Source organism: Poecilia formosa, unplaced genomic scaffold (assembly GCF_000485575.1).
Source record: "Poecilia formosa unplaced genomic scaffold, Poecilia_formosa-5.1.2 Scaffold328, whole genome shotgun sequence".
Lineage (NCBI taxonomy): Eukaryota > Metazoa > Chordata > Actinopteri > Cyprinodontiformes > Poeciliidae > Poecilia > Poecilia formosa.
In genome coordinates, this window is record NW_006800267.1 from 238816 (window position 1) to 251674 (window position 12859).

At 40.9% G+C, this 12859-nt stretch overlaps 1 protein-coding gene across 2 annotated transcripts in view; it reads right to left on the reverse strand.

Moving 5' to 3' along the window:
* The window catches only part of LOC103152781 (uncharacterized), a 14934-nt gene extending 6758 nt beyond the window's left edge, over nt 1-8176 (reverse strand). The window contains exons 1-8 of one of the 2 annotated variants that reach the window (XM_007573392.2): nt 7821-8176; nt 7593-7719; nt 4979-5100; nt 4411-4435; nt 4150-4196; nt 3909-4056; nt 3514-3820; nt 1888-1993 (exon numbers count right to left, since the gene is read on the reverse strand). In XM_007573392.2, the coding sequence (XP_007573454.1) occupies nt 1888-1993; nt 3514-3820; nt 3909-4056; nt 4150-4196; nt 4411-4435; nt 4979-5100; nt 7593-7710 (873 nt within the window). In that variant the 5' untranslated portion in view covers nt 7711-7719; nt 7821-8176. Of the gene's footprint in view, nt 1-1887; nt 1994-3513; nt 3821-3908; nt 4057-4149; nt 4197-4410; nt 4436-4978; nt 5101-7592; nt 7723-7820 lie in introns of both variants that reach the window. The other variant, XM_007573390.2, reaches the window with a different exon arrangement.
* Nucleotides 8177-12859: the final 4683 nt, after the last annotated feature.

Genomic DNA, 12859 nt, shown 5'->3' on the forward strand with positions numbered 1-12859 from the left:
ATACACACACACAAAACACCTTATATATTCAATCTGGTTTTGCTATTTATCTCACTTAAATGATTCAGATCATCAAACAAAATGTGATATCAAAGATAACCTGAATAGATACAAAAGAGTCATTATTTCTTCATTTAACTTGAGAAAAAAGTTGTCCAACACAACCAAGTCCTGTGTGGAAAAGTTATCAGTTGAGTTAGGTATTTGAAATAAGTTGCTGAGCCATCATTGGTTTTACCTGTCACGATCCGTGTTTCAGTGTGTTTATTTTTGAGATTTCCTGTGTTCAGTCCTGCTTTTCCTGCGAGTCTCTGTCCTGTCCTCCCCGATTGTTTCCCAGGTGTGTCTCATCCCCTTGATTACCCCGTGTGTATTTAAACCCACCTGTTGTCCTTGTCTAATGTTGTATGTCAAGCGTTACCTGTTTCCTTGTGCTGTCAGTTGTTTCTCCGTGCTGTTCTCTGTTGTTCTGTGCTTGGACTATTATCATTAAATTCATCATTCTTCATCTTACCTGGGTCTCAGCGTCCTCATCCTCACCACCTCAACCACACATTATGACATTGCCAACTGGAGTGAGTCCCCATCATTGCTGTGGGGATTCATTCCACAGCAATGATGGGGATGTTGTGACATGATTAATCATGCCACAACCACTCATTGGATTTTAGTCCAGATTTTGACTAGGCCACACCTTGTCAGTCCACAAAATATGGTTCCAAAAGTCTAAGGGATCTTAAAAATAATTGATCACTGTTCCATGATTTAGCTTTACTGTGGTTCAAAAGGTTTAGAAGTGACACATCCACAACTAGTCAACACAACTGCAACTAATCTGCATCAGTTACAAAAGAAAGCTGTTGCCAGTCCTTCAGTCCCTGAGGGTCTGAAGGACTGGCAACACTGTGCCCCTCAGTGTTTGCTTCTCCTGGGTCTCTCTGAATTTTCTGAGTGTTACACTAAACCCAACTTTGTGATCCCCTTGCACACAAGTGGTGGTCTGGATGTTACCCGTTGTGCCTCCTGAGTCCTACCCTTCGGCAACAAGAATCTCCATAAAGAAACCTCTGGTTCAGGATTCCACGACTGGCAACAAACCAGTGTACACAAGCTTGTGCTGCTACCTGTCTGCCCTCCAATGAAAACAACCACCTTGCAATTATTACCGTTCTGTCTCACTGGATTTCCTGACAACAGTTCCAGCTCCACCTGGATCTAACACTCCCTAAAGGAACCAAGCAGCAGCATTACTTTGACCCAATGCATCAATCTCCACCTCACAAGTAAGATCATCTCAATCATCTGTCAAGCTGTGCTCACCTCTCATCTCGTCTATCCTCAGTGCTCCAGATTCCCCAGCTGTTCCAGTCCCCGGACAAAGAAAACATTCATTTCTTTTTGTACAATAAACTTTATTTTACCTACTTCTCTGTCTCCTGCATGTGTTCTGTATGTGGGTCAAATGATTGGCAACACACATGACAAAGTTGCTTGTTTTCAAGATATTCCACCTTACCTTGTGTCGTCAGACAGGTTCTTCTCAAGTGATTTATTGATTATCCAGATTGGTTTGGGCAGCTTGTCTCTCTCCCATAAATAAATAAAATCATCCTTTCAAAACAGTTTTTTTTTTCTGAGATTATCGCTTACTGATATTGAAAAATTTTTTATGAACAGAACATGTGTGACAAAAAAAAATCTATGACGAGGCAAATAATTTTTCAGTGTACCAAGAATAGGGTGTGAACAGTGTGTTGTCAGACAATGCTTTTCACTCCATCTCTCAACAGCTTTGCCATGTTTAGTTTTGGTGGCAAAAATAGTGTTCCTTTCAGGCTGCAAAACTTCAACAGTTAAATGTTGCTGTAATAAGTGTGTGTACGGTACCATTCCATCAGAGTCTTTGAGATCCAGGCTGTTGATTGCAGACATTCTTTTGGCGATGGCATACGCCTGTGCTCTCTTTCCCAGACACACCACTTTATGCAGAAATCTGGAGGGAGAAACAGACAGATTGGGAAAACAGATGCATTTGAGGATCTAACGAAATGAAAAAGTTACTAATCTTAAACACGGATAGAATACATTATATGCTAGCATGACGAAAAAGGCCGCCGTCAGGATGAGTCGAGTGCTGCCTGGGGTTGAATTATTTCATTTCTACCTTCCTGCCAACATGACAAGATGTTGATCTGAAGTCAGAAATAAAACTGAACCTCAGTCTGACTTGACTACAGTTTTCTACACTTTTTGATCTTTTTGAACTCTGGTGCTCAGTTATCACAGAAAGATGACAGCGCTGTCAAAGGCATCTATTCATAGAAGACGTAAATAAGGATGAAGCCTTACTAGTGTTACAGAAAAATTTAAAGAAATTATGGAAAACGGAGGCATTTTGGATGTAAATGCAAAAGGGAATAAAAAACTGCCTGAGCTAGTTTCAGCTGTAATTGCAGGAAAATTAAGTTCTGCCAAGTTTTGACACAGAAGATTCAGATTCCTCACCATCGATTCAGCACTAAAGTATTCCAATACTGGTATTGCGACATACCGTCAGATGACTGACATGAACCCAGAAATAACCACTACCGTTTGCAGTTGTGTAGAGAGCTAATTGTGGGCTTTGAGCCAGAGCTGGAGGAACGAGATCACAGAAAATGGATGCTTGAAGATTGCGTTGTCAGGAGGGACTTAAACTGGAAATAACTATAAATGACTTTGCATGTTGTTGGTGTTACCGCTTCATTAGCCTGTTAAAAACCAGCCACTTGTTCTACTGTTTGCTATGTACAGACTCTATGGACCCTCGACTATCTGAGAAACGATTGGATGGAGGGGTAGACCCTGTTGAAGTTTTAAATGATTTGACCCAGTCATTATCTATTGGCTGTAATGTATGTAATGCGCCAACTTCGTTCGTTCTTCCTCTGCCATTTCCAAACTACAACCAGGCAGACTACAGATCTAAACAGCACAGAAAATTGACTTCAGTTGTTTACAACTCCTCCTGTTTGCCGATTAGTCCGGTTGAAACTCAACCCGATAAATCGAACTGAATGGGAGAAATCCCTGACGAAGGGAGTAACCAGTTGCAGAAGCACATGAACCTAAAGGTGCTGTTGTCTCTAAACGTCTTAAATCTGTTCTTACTGATTTTGAGAAGGAATCATTTGTCTGTAAATATTTTAACTGAGAATTATTTTAATTTATTTACTTAGTGTTAATATTTTCTCTTTTTGCTCTGAATGTTCTGTAATGTTGAGTGGTGCTGCTGCCAGTCTTGCCCAGGATTCTCTTGCAAGAGATTTTTAATCTCAGTGAGATTTTCTAAATTTTTTTGCCTGATGAAACTTATATTCCAGAGCAATTTACAGTCTCAAGATATTTGGAGGACTATAAATTAGTCCTCAAGCTCTCAGTTTCACAATCAGCCAGGAGGAACATAACATCAGTGTAAGAAGTGAGCTTAAGACACTTCTCCTTCCAGACAGTAACAGTGAACAGCATGCTTACGTCCTGCCATGCTCATCGGTGGTCAGCAGTTCAGCATCAGAGGTCGTCCTCAGCCAGCTCTCCTCTTTCTGCAGCTGTGTCCAGAAGAAGGCAGAAGTGTTCAGATCCCAGTTGTTCTTCGGCTCGAACCAGCCCTCCTCTCTGTCACCATAGCTTTGTGTATCAGTGACACCGGGGGGCTGGAGGCCGAAGAACATGCAGTCGGGTCGGGTCCAGGCCACGTCGTGTTGCGAGGCGCTGGGAGAGTAGGCCATGTAGGATTCTGGGCTGGGAATGATTTCATCGTATTCATCACCGGAATTTACATCTACAGGGGAAAGCACAGGGGTAGCATGAAGTTTATCTTCCAGATCCAATTTTAGCGAGTTGGACTATAAGTGTTCAGTGAGGGTTACTGGTTAGAGACAGTTCTGGAGAGGTAGTGAAGTCAGAAGGAGGGGACTTTGAGGTGGGGGAGCAGGGAGTGCAGCCAGATCTCAGGTCCTCTTCCAACACCTCGATGATGATTGCCAGTTCCTCCAGGCTTTTCACAGGGTGTTGTCCCTAAAAGTAAAAGCAATGCCATACTCAGCAATCCAAAAATCTCTCACCCATGGAGATGAGTAACCCACTGTTGTTTTAGTTTCCTACACACACCCCAGTAGCTTTGTTTCTTGCGCGAGTTCTGGCACGTTTCCTGTTTCCTGTTGAACAGAGAGGCAAACATCATCGGCAGATCAAGCAATGACAGTTGTTGTTTTTTTCATACACATTTGGTAATCTGACAAAAACATTGCAGCTTCTCATCTTTGTCTTTTCATAGACTACAGTTTACTCAGTTTTCTTATCCAAGAAATATTACTGGAACAGCTTTGGTCTTTTAGGTAGAATATAAAGTAATGACATCAGTTCACTCACCAGAGCCATTTTTTGAGCCTCTTTCCTACATTCACACATGCAGATTTTGTGGAGAAAAGTGAAAAAAACAAAAACAAAAGTTTCATTAATGCACAATATGTTTAAAATGTTGCTTCTACATGCACCATAGCAAATGACTGCACTTCAAGAATCACCAATTTAACTACGCAAATAAACTGAATAGCATGAAAATGTTCAATATTTATGGTCACTCTTCTCATAAAGACATGGTGAACGAGGTCAAGCCTGCATTTCTGTACTTGTTAGGTTTAGGGTATTCATGAAGACACCTGGACTGACTCACTGATAACGTAGGAGTTTCTTTAGAATTTGTGAAATGTTGGGCACAGAACAGTGAGTCAGCAGGAACAGAAGGAGGTTTTTCTCTTTTAACCACATCGGTGTTAAAGTGAGGAGATAAAGATTTTTATCTCACTGTGTTCAGAGCATCTCCAGAAGTAAATGTAAAAAGGCAACTGGATATGCTTTTAAAAGAGATCACTGATGAAGCAGAAGAGAACAGGTGCTCACTAATTCAGTTATTTTTCAAACAAAAAGAAGGATTTACGTTAAAGTCATCGGGGTCCATGTCTTTGGGCACTCGGATGTTTTTCAGCAGATCCCTAACCGGCATTCTCACACGAACGCCGAGGTAGACCCGCTCACCACCAGAGACGGAACATCTTGTGCCTTGACGGAAAACAGAAAACAAAAAGCCTGTTGGACAGGATCTGGTTCTCAACTCCAACTAATTACTGAGTGAAAGAGTGAAAGCATAGTTGATGTTAGATCATTTTGTTTGTTTTTTTGGCTCTGATCCACACACCTGGGATGGATATGTTTGCCTAAAAGGCACAGCTAATGTAACTGTTTAACCTCTGAGTTGAAAATAAATATGACTGTTATCACAGCAGGGTTTTACTCAGAAGTTAAAACTTCAAGGTTGGAAAAATGAACAAAAAGCTTCTCAACAAGTCAGAATGCACAGAGGGAACGTTTGGTGTCTTAGCAGCCCTGAACTCGCATGACTGACTTAGATGTAAAACCTAGTGATGGTACTTTGAACATTGACAGTTCATATCTCATTAAAGCTTTTGCACACATTACTGCGCATTGCCCATTATAACACATTACCTAGTGAAGTACTGAAGCACTAGGAAGTAAAAGCTAAGTGGGAGTTTGGAGATGATTGTTTCACTGATCCTGCAGTTGGTTGGCAAACCTGTTGGTGTACAGAGGTGGAATCTGTCCTGCTTTAAGGAAGGCCACATCAAAGCCCTGACAGAAGTTTTGAAATGCAAACGGCATTATCTGGCAGCAGTGACGTCAGTAACGCGTTACTGACGTCGGACCACTTTTTTCAGTAACGAGTAATCTAACGCGTTGCTATTTCAAATCCAGTAGTCAGGTCAGACTACAGTTACTCTACGAAATCACTTTGCGTTACTATTTTCTTTTGTCATTTAATTTTATTTCCTCTATGCGTCTTGGGGAGCGACCGCCATTTCAGTGTCAGCAGCACAGAAATGTTTAACAACGATAGAGATGCGCATTTCGTTGCTGGATAAACAGGAACTATTTTGAGTTTCTGTCGCCAAGTCCGGTTATTATAAGCGGCCAGTGGCGCAACTACTACAATTATTCAGGTGGATGCGAAAACATAAATCGGCGCCCCCCATCCCCCTCTACCCCGAAGGAAGGTTGAAGGAGCGTGGAACCCCTCCCTCCCGTCCCCCACCAGACGACGTTACGTGAAAGGTAAAACTCGCCACATTTACCTCGTAAGGTGCGCGAGGTGAAGGAACGTAAGGCGCGCTGAACTGTATGGGAAAACGTCATCGGCGCGCCGCCCCCTCCAGACGGGGTTTTGACGCCCCCTCTGGTGCTGCGCCCCTATGCGTTGCATGCGCTGCATACCCCCTTTTTGCGCCACTGTCAGTGGCTTTGGGCTTGTTTTGTTTCTAAAGTCGCCTGCAAATTTAATGAGTCGCAGGTTGTGCTTTTTGGGGCTCGTTTTTGAACGAAGTTACTCATTTGGGCTTGGAAATAAGCAGAGCCTCATAATAAGTCCCAGAATTTGTCTGTCATCCAGGTCGTTTACGTCAGACTCTCCCTGGCCATCATTTCCCGGATGATTCATCCCGCCATGTCTGTGTTAATATCAAGTTATTATATAACCTCTGAATGACTGTAACGCACAACCTGGAGGCTGGGGGTGGGATGGGGGCTTTAAAATCCTTCTTAGAGTTTTCCAGACAATAGTGGAACACACAAAGTACACATTTTTTTTGTACTGTTGTAACCATTAAATAATCTCCCCTTCAGTTCAACCATAAAGGTGGAGAACCATAGTTGATGTTACCATTATAAAATAACTTGCAATTAAGTTTTGGTAAAGCTCAATGTAATTTTCACAGGTGGTGGAATGTTGTTGTAGCAGCTGCTGAAAATAACTTAAGAAGTTACTTTTAATGTGACTTAGTTACTTTCCAAATCAAGTAGTCAGTAATCTAACTAAGTTACTTTTTCAAGGAGTAATCAATAATCCAGCTAAAGTTACTTTTTCAAGGTAATTATGCCATCACTGTCTGGCAGTCCGACAGTCAAACAAAAGCAACTTTATGTTTTATGTCATACTTAATTTCTCATTTCAGATATTTGAAAATATAAAATTGACTAGTTGTAATTTGATCTGAGATATCCTGGATTGTAATTACAAAAGTGTGATCTTTCAAACGGCCAATCTGGTGACATCATTTGAGAAAAATCGAAAGGCATTTCGATCCATCAAAATGTTATTGAGGACATATTGAATTGTTTTTCTGACCAATCAGAATTTGAATGCAGATATCTTAAATTCTTGACAGTCAAATCATAGTTGTTTTTAGCCAAAGCAAATTTTAAGACACCTGGAAAGTAATTACAGATAGTCATATGAAACTAATTTTATGTAAAAGGGGCCTGCCATACTCCAGGCAGGCCCCTTTCCACATATGTGCCAGGCAGGCATATATGTGGCATATGTGCCATACTCCACATATGCCACAGCATGAGAAACAATTTTATTAACATATTCAACAACTAGAAATACTTTAACTGAATTGAAATGACATATTGTTTACGTCATTCCTTAGTAAAAGTCATGGAATGAACTTTGTGGTCAAACGACACCCGTTCCCTACCTTTGTTCCATTTACAGCCAGTCACACTGGGGACAGGCGGGTCTGGCACGGCGGGCGGCTCCTCCAGCTGAGGGCCCAGTCCGGCTCCTGGAGCCTTCCTGTTGTACGGTCCTTTCATCTCCTGGACCTACTGGGGAACACAAGGTTCTTGTAAAGCAAAGACTAACTAGAGGTTTTCTTCTATTTTTTTATATGGAGCCAAAGATGTGTCCAGAAACAAAAACTTACTAAAAGCAGCCTGTGTCCCCGGGCGTCACTGTGACCTGCTGCTGCGTCCCCAGGAGGAGCTGACAGTCTGAGAGGAGCCGCTGCTGTTCACACAAACAGCTGCCTGTTCTGTTCTGATCTGCTCTGTAACTTTGTGTTCCACTGAGGAGAAGGAATGCTGTCAGGAAGACCAGCCTCTCAGATTTAACGCCAGCAGAGCGGTGCCGGAGGGCGGGCTCACATACCGATCACTTTAACTGTTAGGGAAGAGCTGCAACACAGGTGATGTTGTTGGAAACACACTTCTTACTGGAGATGGCTCAGAGATGGTTGCAAATCCTGTTTACCAAGTTCAGATCCAAGGTCCCAAATGAAGGAAACAGGCCTGTGAACAACAATGTAAAATTCACAACAATTCATAGGAATGTGCCAAAAATATATTGACTGTGCATTAAAGGCTTCCACCTGTATGTTTGCATTAACCCTCTTCCCCCCTGCTCTATATGAGGTACAAACACAAACCATTTCACTTCCAGCATTGAATAGATTGTTTTCAAGCAGCAAACAGGAAACTAACATATTATTATCCATGAGTCATGTTCTGCTTGAACATTTTAATGTTTCAACAAGCTCCTCTGGGCTAGAAAGGTTCTCAGTGATCATGCTTCAAATCAAATCAAAAATCTAATCAAATTTTATTTGTATTTCACATTTCAGCAACAAGGCAGTTCAAAGTGCTTTATATCATAAAAGCACAAAAAAAAAAGTCATAGAAGACACAATCAGTAATTGAGACATTACATTTTGCCGTCATTGCACATCAGGTTGATTAATGTTTAATTGATTTTATTTTGAAGGCAACTCTACACAGGTGGGTTTTTAGTCCAAATTTAAAGGAACTCATTGTTTCGACTGTTTTGCAGTTTTCTGGAAGTTTGTTCCAGATTTGTGGTGCATAGAAGCTGAATGCTGCTTCTCCATGTTTGGTTCTGGTTCTGGGGATGCAGAGCAGAACCAGAACCAGAAGACCTGGGCTTGGCTGTGACTAAGAGTGGGGATTGTTTGAATCAGGAAAGTGTTAGTAGCTGCAGTTCCATTACAAATGTGTGCAAAACTTTACCAACATCTGGTTGTTGATCATGTGACTCATGCCATGTGAAAAAAGTGTTTCAATTGCAGTTTTGCCAAATAAACCAATTTTGATGCGGGCAAAAAACACCCATAAAAAAACATTTCTTTTTTAAATAAAATGGTGTTTTTCCATTAAGCAAATTGGAAATGGTAGATTACGCAATTATATGGTTAATGCAATTATGACACTGACAGACAACAAAGCATGTGGGATGGATAAGATTTCTTATCAAATAAAGGCTGGCGCCTTTATTTGACAGGGAGGGAGCAGAGAGAAGTGAGGAACTGAGGACGGGAGTCAAACTCAGGGCGGCGCCACACAACGCCCCTCATTTGATGCCATTTTTGTCATATGCATGAGCCAAAAAAACATATCAATATGTTATTATTGGTGTTGTGACAACAACTTTTCAATGAGATTGCGTGAGCTGCACTTATAGAACAACAGACCAAAAGACAGTGTGAGAATTCTTTACTGGAAGATCCAGTCAGGCAGGAAAAGGGAGTGAAAACGGTGCAGAGACGAAGTAGGATGCCATGTTCTCAACCACAAAAACTATTTCTCTTTGTCATGAACAAAGACCATCTCATTACAAGATTATGAGATGGCTGTTGTGAAGCATTATGGCACAAATGAAAAGGATTGAAAAACAATTATAGCTACACCTACACAGTGCAACACAGCTAAGATTGACCAGATAAGTAGCCAACTGCCAGACCACTGGATACGTTACACTCAGGTGTGTGTTGTATCCACTGAGCTTCCAGCTGCCTGATCAGGAAGCATCTTTACTAGGAGCTGGGGCCTAATAAAGACACACATCAGATGGTTCTAACACAAACTGTGGTAACCTTGGCCTCAACCTGGTTTGATCTCATCCTGGCTGCAGTTGGTAATCTTCCTCAGTGTTTCCTCAACTGGTTTCTTCTGCTGAGTATTTGATATAAACATAATCACAATACAATACTTCCACCTGTTTGAATTCTGCATCTATGAATTAATGAAAGCATGAAAAAACTACTTTTAACTGATAAAAACTAAACTAAAACTAAACATTATTTAACTATTAGTAACTAATAAAAACTAGCAAAGAAACACCTAAAGCTAACAAAAACTAACTGAATTAGACAGAGAAAAAGTCACAACAAAATAAAAAACTAAGCTGTAATGAAAAATATGAACCTTGGCTTCCAGCAGAGGGCGCTGCAGTCCAGAGGCTCTAACTTGTTATGCAGGGCCGGCCCTATGTTGTACAGGGCCTTAAGCAGATGGTTAGCATTACTTTATATTTCTAGCTGTCTAGCAGTCTAAAATGTTATTGTTAGGGAGGCATATTACTTGCACACTGCTTTACACATTGGCAGTATTAATATCTTGCATATACTGTGGCTGATTATGACCCAGATAAGAAATTAGACAGCCATTTTGTCTTTTAGTTTTATAGTTAGATTAGTTATAGTTTACCTTATAGGCTGTATGCATACATATTTTTGCTGTAAATGATATTGGCCACCTGGGAATAAAAATCACTGATGGAAAATTATTTTTGGGGGGGATTCAGTTTTGACAGGAAAATCAGCTTCACTGCATGATTTATCTAATAACTGATTAGTAGTTTTCATATTTCATTTGATGGATTGGTTTGCTTCTGTCTCTGCGTGTTTGTCTGCCTGGTTCTCCTCCTTTCACCTTAAGCTTCATAATGTACATTTGTTAAAACCATACAGTATGCTGCCATTTTGACAGTACCTGTACCTGATAAGAGTGTTTTAAATGAAATCATCACATCTGAGGTAGAATGATATAGGTGTAAAAAGATAAATGCTTCAAATTCAAAAACACTTTTATTGATCCATAAGGGAAATTAAATGTCATAAATGTTGTCAATAACTGATTTTGATTCAGCGTTAGAGATGGATGGATGAAACTCAGAGGTTATCAGAACAAACACCTTCTGTACCAGGATAATATGACAGAACAGAGCTAGCACTCCACTCTTCATTACCTCATGAAATTCATCCAAGAGCATGGGAGACCCACAGCGTTCCCTGAAGAAGCCTTGGGCAAAACAGGATGGGTGAAAATCCTGCAGACATGGCTTGAAATACTCTTAGGATGGTTGGAAATGCAATTACAGGCTAGGAGAATTGCCTGGGGGAAGTGTGCTGTCCATGTGAGCTGCTAAAACCTCTGCTTCAGGCTCCTTTATGTTGTTGCACTGAAACTGGCAGACGAAACTCCTGTAGTTTCACACCATGTGGTTCCCAGCAACAGAAAATGTGATTAAACCTTTTCATATTAGTCTTTTCTCTGATTTCAGCAGATAAACTACAGGCAGCATCCTTGAGCACAACATTCCCCCACCAGCAGCGTGACAGATAAATGGATTTGCTTTATGGCACCAGAAGTTCAGTGAATATAGTTTTGCAGTCAAAGAGCTATGGCAGAGATTAGAGATTCTTTCCCTCCTCTTCTCTGCCCCATCCCCCCTTTCTTCCTTCCAATTGATGGAAAAAGACCAAATCCCTGCTTTGTTTAAATGGTTGATGCTCGACTGTTTTAGATTACTGTCTGAATGGGAATTGTGCTTTATAAATACGGCTCACTCTGCAGCGCCGCGAGGCAGCTATGCCTGCGGCCTTTCACCATCTGCCAAGAAGCACATCGTCCATAATGTAAAGCCTACGCTTCATACTGTGGAGCTGAATGGTGAAAGAGACAGGAGAACCAAAGCCCTGAGACCTAATGATGCAAACACACTGAAAAAAAATCAACCACAAGACTTCAGTCAATTTGGCTGTAAACACACATTTTCAGGGCATGTTAGAACAACTTCTGGACTCAAATGTAACATTGTGAGGCCTGCCGACCTCCATGGACAAATGTTAGTAATAAAGTTTACATTTGAACCTTCACTCTTTAGTTGCACCTTTTTTGTCAGAATACTTCAATTTTATGTGAACTTGAACTTTAAGTAGTGAAAAATCAGCTCTCTGCTGCCATCTAGTGTTTGCATTTGTCCTTCCACATCAGCAGGGCATCTTCCTCTTCAGCCAACGACGTAAGACGCTGAATAAATATAATGTAGTCATTTGAGTTTATATTATTATCACTTTTACTAAAAACAAAATTGTGGGACAAAAATAAAAATGTGTCCCTTCTGTGAAAACATCCTGTAACTCATCTGTGTGAGTCTGTGGGGCTGGGCACACACACCCTGAACTTAAATGTTATTGGTCAGTTTACTTTTGTTTATTTAGCAGCTTGGCGCCCTTTCTGTAAGCTAAATGTTGCTAAGCTGCAAAGCTAGCTAAAACTGAATGAGTGGCCTGTTAACCCTGTCACAGTCCTGAGTGGGGTTGAGTGGACCTCGCATGAGCTTATTACCCTGTGCGCACGTGGGGTCGCACAAACCAGTTTTCTTTTCAAAAATGTTGGCTCAAAAGAGAAAAAATTAAGCAAATATTGTTGCATCATCCTCTCAGACACACCACCTGAACCTGGAAGCTCCTACTGTATATTTGTTAAAACCATACAGTATGCTGCCATTATGACAGTACCTGTACCTGATAAGTGTGTTTTAAATGAAATCATCATATTTGAGGTAGAATAATGTAGGTGTAAAAAGATAAATGCTTCAAATTAAAAAATACTTGAATTTGAAGCAGGCTTCGCTGTCCTGTCTAAGTTGTTCAGTATAATTTGTTAAAAAAAAAAAAAAGAAAAATGAAAAAAAGTGCATCAGATCCACGGTTTGTTTGTGCTGGTTTTGTGGCCGCACACAATGCGCGTTGGAGACGTGACTGTTATTGCGGACAGTGATAGTAATGCACTACCCTCCACTAATATCCTACAGGCGCCCCTGGTGAGGGAGATGGTGATACTTTCTCAGTCAGATTTACTCAAAACCCAAAAATAATTATGAACA